This window comes from Mesitornis unicolor, unplaced genomic scaffold, assembly GCF_000695765.1.
Source record: "Mesitornis unicolor isolate BGI_N332 unplaced genomic scaffold, ASM69576v1 scaffold26967, whole genome shotgun sequence".
Taxonomy (NCBI): domain Eukaryota; kingdom Metazoa; phylum Chordata; class Aves; order Mesitornithiformes; family Mesitornithidae; genus Mesitornis; species Mesitornis unicolor.
In genome coordinates this window covers 11,317-19,559 of record NW_010197475.1, presented here as the reverse complement: position 1 = coordinate 19,559, position 8,243 = coordinate 11,317, and the positions used below count along the sequence as shown (strand labels likewise).

At 45.9% G+C, this 8,243-nt stretch overlaps 1 protein-coding gene across 1 annotated transcript in view; it reads right to left on the bottom strand.

Moving 5' to 3' along the window:
- CD82 (CD82 molecule) overlaps positions 1-852 on the bottom strand; it is a 20,680-nt gene extending 19,828 nt beyond the window's left edge. The window contains exon 1 of the mRNA XM_010188821.1: positions 768-852. Coding sequence (XP_010187123.1) covers positions 768-830 — 63 coding nt within the window. The 5' untranslated portion in view covers positions 831-852. The remainder of the gene's footprint in view (positions 1-767) is intronic.
- Between the last annotated feature and the right edge of the window lie 7,391 nt (positions 853-8,243).

Below are 8,243 nucleotides of genomic sequence, written 5' to 3'. Positions count from 1 at the left end.
TTCCGACTGATATGTGGAAAGCTGGAACGATATACTTCCCCACTACACCATCCCACTGCAGGAGGGCAGCACCAACAGTATCATCACTGTCCACATGGCACACAATATCTAAGCTTCACAAAAGGGTGCATCCAAGAATGTGTGTGGCCCTCCCAGACCCACTCCAACCCAAAAGGGGCTAAACTTCTGATGAGCCTCACACTCAAAAATAACTGCATCCAGCAGGCTGCCTCATTTCCCCAAGCAAGCTTGCCCCACTTTCCCCTACCTCCCAACTCCATTTCAAACAGGGGACTTGGACTAATTCATCTTTTTAAAAATCAAAACCAGCCACTGGGACTTGAAAAAAATAGAGTTGTTCTTTGATGCCTACCTGGCCTATTTAGGAGGGCACTGCCATTACTTGGCAGGTTTTGTAGCTTTGCTGCTCAGGGGCAGCTCAGCTGCTGTTCCAGATGTGGCAGAGAAAGTAGTTACAACTTCTCTCATTCCAGAAAAAACCCATAACTCCTCTTTTCCCTTCCCACCGCAGGAAGGGAGCTGTGTGCATTGGAGAGAGTAGAGTACTGGCAGCAGAGCTGCTCAACATACCTGGGAGCCACACAGCAGCTCTGACGTCCCTCAGCTTCAGGGATTCCCTTCCTCCTTCCTAAACGCAGCCCAGTGTATTCATTAAATAAAATGGCCAAACATCCAGGAAAAACACCCTTCCAGCTAATTTTAGTCCAGGCTTTCCTTTCTACTCTGCAGATACCCATGATACTTACAACAAATAGGAGATTGAAGAGGAAGAGGAAGTACTTGGTGACTTTTAGGCAGCCAGACCCCATCTTCTTTCACTTACAGGACCTAAGGGGAAAGCAGACAGACACCCATTTATGTTAGTGTCAGGTCCTCCAGGCAGTTTCAGAGCGACACCCTTACCCTGTGCTGAGCTCTGAATCATCTGGTGGGTCTCAGAGCAGACACACAGAAAGCACATGCCCCATTGACTGCCCAAACTGCCTTTTCAGGGCAGCAAAACAGGACACCACAGTCACTACAAACAGCCACTGCTGCCAAGATCTCCTGGAGAGTGACACAGGGCTACCATCAGTTACAGAAAGGATCTGTTCACAAATTCACTGCCAATTCCATCACTATTTATATGGACTTTGCATTACCAGCATCAACCGAAACACCAACTCTAGCTATCACTTCCAGCAGAGAAAAGGGATGCACTTATCTGAAGAAGGAGCTCACAAGGCCAGCTCCTTCCCCAGAAAATCTCATCTCCTCATGACCCCTAAAGCGGCTGAATGAACACTGAAGAGCAAAGCCAAGGTCTCAATTTAAAAGGCAGTAATAAATCAAGCCTCCTGTGCACAACTAGGTACCTCATGCTTTGACAATGCATGAAGACCTGCGAGCCTGCTCCATGGCCACACACTACCAATTCTCCTGCAAGGTCAAGACAGGCAAGACTTCAACAAGTCCCAGTTTCCAAAGCCAACTTCACAAGTTCAAGGCGGTACAGGAGCACTGATAACACAGGATGCTGATTTTAGTTTGTTGGTACCAGCCACACAAACTCCACACACCCATGGAGTGGCTAGCAAGCAGAGAGGCAAACTCCAGCGCAGGTCTCCACCATACAGAGAAGGTACTCGACTGTCTCTGAAGTTAACTCCTCTCAATGACCATGGCTGAAGCGTATGTAAACACGTATGAGAAGAGAAGACAAGGTTGCTCTTAACACTGCAAATTAGACAGCTTATCAGCAATAGATCCTCATCAGGTCTTTGCACTACAGGATCCTGGGAATAAATAGATCTGTATTACTGCAACCTACTTCAATTCTCACTTGTCTGACAGCAGAGAGCCCAGAAGCTAGAAAAAAGTCCCACAGACCATGCCACTACTGGAGTAAGCCTCCTCCTGGGGAAGCAGCACAGCTGAGTAACACATGAGGACTGGTGGGAGAACATCTCAGAGGTCAGCTTTCCTGCTTCTCCTTCCTCTCCCGTGCTCAGTTATGTTTCCTGCGTAGGCAGCAGAGGACTTTTAAGTTCCTTAAAATCTGCTCTAGCAAGTTCCTTGCTCAAAACAGGCCATGCTACTTTAAGAAGCAACAGCCAGAGGAAAAGCAATGCTAGGCTAAGGTCACCAGTCTGGTCTGGGAAGAGCCAGGCCCAGAGAGCAAGGTCAGCAAGGTTCCCTGCTGCCAGCCTGGGTGTACCAAGGGTCACCCAGTACGTTCTTTTGTTTCAATCAAGGGCTTTTGCTTAATCCTATTAAATATTTAGGTTAACTCTGGAGCTAAAGTGGTACGTGAGCCTTGTTATAACTGGCTAGTATTCCCACCAAGCAACGGTCACCCTCCAACTACCAGAAGAGAGCGCAAGTCTAAACTCTGTGGCTGAAGACAACACTACTGATTTAACTTCAAGAGATGCCATAGCTAGAGGCTGTGCTAAGACCATCACTGTACAGCACATAGCAAGATGCTATTGAGATAGAAAAGCGGCACAGAAATACAGTCTCAGCCAGCTGTGCTATAAGTTAATCCTAAAAATCCCATCTATATAGCAGTCATTGCACTTAAGGAGCTCTTACTGCACAGCCAAGTTAGCATCGTCTCAGTCGCTTTTTATTCAGTTAACTCCTCAGGTCAGAGTCCATAAATCCAGCACCACCCAAAAGTCAGTCCTTCAGGTTAGCCAGGCAAAGCTTCTGTGACAGTTTCTGGTCCATATTTACACCAAACATCAAACGCATGGCACTCCCATTTCCAGTCCCCTCAGGTGCAGCGATCAGCTATGAGCTTGTTCAGTACCAGCACAGATGCAGCGTACAACAGTTGCACCACTACCAACCTATGAAAAGTGAGTGAAGGCTCTCTGTTAGCAGATTTTTACCCTGGGTTAATGACAACAAGTTTAGTCAACAAGCCTTGCTCATGTTAGAGCAGCTTTCCTACCACAGATCACGCCAGCTTACAGTCAGAGAACAGCTGTAAACCAAACACCACTGTGCCCTTTAACGGTATCTCAGAAAAGAGGCAAGTATTTGAGCAGAGAGAGCACAAATGTCACGTTCAAACTGTGTGCTCCCCTCCTTTCCTCTGTAAAAGTAAAAATATTCTCTTGAGCAGTTAATCCTGGCAGGCACCAACACCTAAAACTGCACTTGGATAGAATAACTAGAGACGTAAGTTTTCCCATCCAGCTGGCTTGCTTACTGGCTTCACCGTGAACACATCTCCTCTTTATAGCGTAACAGACGCTATAAAGAGACCTGGCGGTCTAACCAGAACATTGAGGCAGCCAGGTCCCTAGGTGATGATCAATGTCTGTTGTGGGGGATACAAGCGTTTTTCCACTCTTCAACCTAGCCAAAAACTAAGCTAGATAATAATCTCCTGCACAAGGCATCCGACTTCTTATCTTAAGCTGTCCCAGGTGCAATGCTCACTATTTTCAAACTGGAGGTGGAAACTTCTAGTACTTGCTCATTTGGTTCCTAGCACTAAGTAGCTTTGTGCTGCCTGTTTCCAACTCTGTGCACACTGCTTTGACTAGTCAGGAAAACAGAATTACAGAGCTGTTAGGATCTCTACAACAGTTATCTAAGATAATTAACTAGTCAAACAAGTTGAGAAGAGCTGGTATGGAAGAAGATACTCCTGAGGTGACAAGACTAAAAGACTGCTTTCAGGGCTCTTCTACTCCCAGCTATTTGCTGAAGGCATACAATCTCCAATGTTTTATAAAAAAACCACAACCCAAAACCAACTGTGCATTGCAGCATTATACACCGTTCTCCTCTTGCCACAGGGAGGTGGCAAGCTCTTTCATAGCTCCTAGCCATAAAGAAGTAATTCAAAGTACATTTTGAAAACCAAGAGAACCAGGTTTTTAGGGTTTCACTGTGAGCTTTTAAGATACTTCAGGGCTCCACATACTAAACCATTACAGTTCTTCTGTTACCTTTAAGAAATTAAACTTAAATTTGTTCACTACATTAATGAAACTCCTCAAAACCCTACCTTCTGAAATTGCACAAGCAGTCATAAAACTAGCAACACCACTATGCAGCAGAAGTAGCAGCTCAGCAAAATTCGAGATGGGTCAGGTTTGGAAGCAGACAAGCTTAGAGTTTTCACAGTCCACCTTATCCATGGGCCACATAATCCAGTAGTTTCTTCAACAAGCCAGAGCAGTCACTTCAGAAAGAGGTGTGATGTATAATCTGTGCAGTGCAGCCCTCATACTTGCCAGCCAGTGCTACCTGTGGACTGTGGCAGTCAGAGCTGATCATTTGCCTTCTGAAGCTGGCCAACTCTTGAGCCTTAACGTCCTGCAGCAACGCATGAAAACGTTTAATAAGTGAAGTCTGCAGGTTTTAAATTCCACTGATTGTCCACAGTTGTTTGTTTAATCCTTTTCTTCTCCATTCCAACTGCTTTGACCATTTGAATTTTACTCGCCAAGAAGCCACTCCAGTCTTTTCAACAATCTTGCCCATATGCCTCCAAATTTTTCCTGTCATTCTCCAGACTGATGCCAGCTCTGCAGAGAATTTCATAAGAAACCATACTACTCAGTCCCAGGACCTGAGCAGAGAACTAACTCCAGAAGGCATCAATTGATCCAGGACCCTCGGGGTTCCCACAGGAGAGGAACGAGACGAGTCCACACAGCTTAAGCCAGCATCACAGGATGGCTTCTTGTCCCCTCCACCACCTCCAGCTGTCAGGTCTGTCCATCTCCCAGGAACAGCAATGCCAGCAAGACTGGTACATGAAGCACAAAATCCAGGACATGTGTGTCTGAGGACAGGCAGACAGAGGCCTGCTTTGTTAGTGAGAGCAGGAGTCCCATCACAGCTCAGATATTAACCTATTTTTTTTGCAGGAACCCATAATACTCCCAGCCCCTTCCCACAAAGGTGACTGCAGCAAAGGATAGGCAATACAAGTACCTCTGCCTCCCAGCCTCACCACTGGCCAGCAAGGCAGGAACAGGAGCACTTGTGCACGGCTGTTATAGCCACATCAGTTGAGGGGCAGAGAAGCTAAGCTAATTTTTAATTGCAATTCTGCTCTAATTAGGTCCTGTACTGCCTCCACCCAGCAAGCACTGCATGTTTGGTGCTCACTGAAGTTTATGATACTTGGCTCAGACTAGCATGGTACGTGCCCGTGACATGCAGCTCTGCTGGTAGGAGCTGAGCTTTCCTCTGCAGCACAACCCTTGCTCTTCCAGTGCAAGTTTCTTCCTGGTGAGCTCTGGCAGCTGAAGCACCTCAGCTGCCAAGTTACTGCACAGCACAAATAAGGAGCTCATGTACAAGTGTGGTAGAAGAGGAGGAGACAAGCAGGAACAACCTTAGCACAAATCAGGGTAGATCAGTTGTGGAAATCACCGTCTCGGTACATTTACAGTCAAGTGCAAAGTTCCTGCAAATCCTGGAGGAGAACACGCATGCTCCTGAGGGCAATGGGCTTGAAGGTCAGCCCCAATACTGCAAGTGAAGCAGTCCACATTGGAATAGCCTGGAAGATGCTGTTCCCTCTCCCCCAGACCCTCTTCCTTAAGGAAAGGAAATGACTGGTTACAAAGAAGCTGCAGGTTGTTACTCTGTACTTTGGCCAGTTGCTCCCCACTACCACACCTCAGGCTCTAACTCCAGAGAATGTAAAACAAAGGCAGACCCTATAGGATGTGCTGCTACTAGCTTTTACCAGGCAAGGAAGAGGTCAAATTGTCACCAGAACCTGTTTTCCAGTTGCTGCTTCCCTTGCCCCCATAAACCCCTGAATGCCCTGTAAGGCTGCCACACTAGGTCACATCTGCCACCCCTCCTGCCTGCCAAAGGGCAAGCTTCCAACTTGGCAGATGTAGAGATGTCGTAGACAGCACTGTGAACTTAGGTTCTGCAGCACACCCTGAGGCTCCTGACCCTTCACATCTTGCATGTGATGTGGCAGGTGGGATCTTTGGATATAAGTCCAGCTAGCCCACTGAAGCAACCTCAGCTGACCGTGAGCTCTGCAAATGCTTCCAGACACAGCAGACAAGCATCACCTTCCCCATGCCCACCCAAGCCTTATACATTGCAACAGTTGTTTCCCCTCAAGATACTGTTACCAGGCTAGACTTTGAAAATCTCTAAAGCTCTCCATTATCTGATCTCACCTCCCTGCCTTCTTTTCACACCACAACAGTTACCACGGTTAGCTGGGCTCATTTGTAGACAGATGGCCCAAGAAGCCTTGGAGAAGGAAGAGCTCCCGTGGATGTACTCAGGTCGCAGAACTGACTCCCTCTGACCAAAGCAACTAACACTTGTCCCTAGGAGGGGATCAGCAAGATGCTGGCTCCATAAAGATGTTTATCTGTATGGTAATTTGCATGCAGCTAAGGCCATTTGAAGGCTAGTGCAGTTACTTTTTTGGAATATTTTCCCAATCCGAAAACCAGAACCAGATCAGCCATATAGCAGGCTAGAGACCCACAGAAGCCAGCTGGGCATCAGAAGTCACTCACTAAATGGTGACTCCCACTTCCAGCTCCAAACCAGACATCCCCAGCCTCTCGTTCATATGGAAGTGCCAGTCCAGAAAGCCACAGCCCTTAATGGCCAGAGAGGCCCGTCTTTTACAGGATTTTGAGCCCTTGCATGACAAAGCTCAGCTGCCAGAAATGCTTCTCTACCCATGCACGTGAGGAACAAGCACTTGGCAATCAGAAGGTCTCCTGATTATCTCCAGTGATGAGACTGGACAGCTTCACACAGCAGTACTGGTTAATGAGCAATGACAGAGTTACTAAGTCTCCTGTTAACCAGGTACAGCACTGCCCTCAGGGCACAGACTGCAAGTTACAGCCCTGCTAGCATACAGAGAATATCTAAAGGAGTTCATCTTGTTGATGTTAATATTCAAAGACCTTGGACTTTTAATACACCTGGGAAGTACATCTAGTCTCCAGCAAGCAAATAACTGCAGAGCCAATGAAAGACCCAGGTCTGAATTCACTGAACTTTTCTTTAAGCTCCACTGAGATAATACCAGCTGTGCAATGACCTTGAAAGTATAAACAAGATCATGTTTGTCATGGAGATTTTCCAAACAGCCAGCTCTTCTGAAGCTAGAGTAGAAAGATTTGAGGGGAGAAGCCGGATCCTAAAAATTAAGGACACTACTTAGGGTTGTCCTCTCAAACAGGCCACACTTGTGGATGTGAAGATCAAATTTTTATATACATATGACTGCCAGTACCTCAAATACCACTAGGAAGGCTAGGTTTCTCCGGAAACTCGACAAGTTTGAGAAAACTCAACTCATACTGCAAAGGTAGATTTGTTTCTGGTGCACTCGATAAGACATTAAGGTGTTCCATTTGACGTCTGCAGTTAGTATGCTGTTGTGTGAATAATCTGACAAGCAACAGCATCACCCAGCAAGACCCTAGATTGGAAAGCACCCACAGGACTGTCTAAGATAGCAGAGGTTTCTCAAGATGTTTTATCACAGCAAGCACATGTTGCGCACTTCATAAAAAGGAAATGCATATTTTAGAAATGTACTACTGATGCTTGAGGGGAAGTGATTCGATATTTATAAACCACTATCATACTGTTGAAAAGAAACCAACTCACAGTTCAGTATCAAAGAGCAGCACAAGTTTTAGAAGTGCCCATTATCCTCTCTGTATCTGAGAAAGATGCTATCAGACTAAAATCATCTGAACTTCACACTCGAGTTCGAAAGTCAGCATTTACGTAGGTCTTCAGTCCTTACAACTGGCAAATTGAGAAAGTTCTTTGCTATTTTCAGTCTATACACTCATGCTTGCACAGCATGACAGTATTTGCAGGAGAGTATTTCTCCCATTTAAGCAAATCTTTCCATTCAGCACAACCAGAGAGATGAGCCTGCCAAAAAAAAAAAAACAAACCAAAAAAAAGGAAAAAAACCCGACCCAAAAACCCCACAACCTGTCCCAGAAGTAATTTAATTTTGTTCTCCTCTCCCCCTAAAAAACAAACAAAAAACCTTACCAGAAAATGCAGACAGAAAAAAAGCCAGCAGCACAGTTTAGCGGATAAAAAGTCTGCTTGATTACCATGTACTAGAATGTTATTTGTGCAACAACTGCTGCAAGTAGGGTCCAGAAAAAGGCCTCCACACTGACTAAAACAAGCACATGGTACAGTAAAAATGCAGTTTTTACAAAACTGGTTGGGCAACTCTGTCA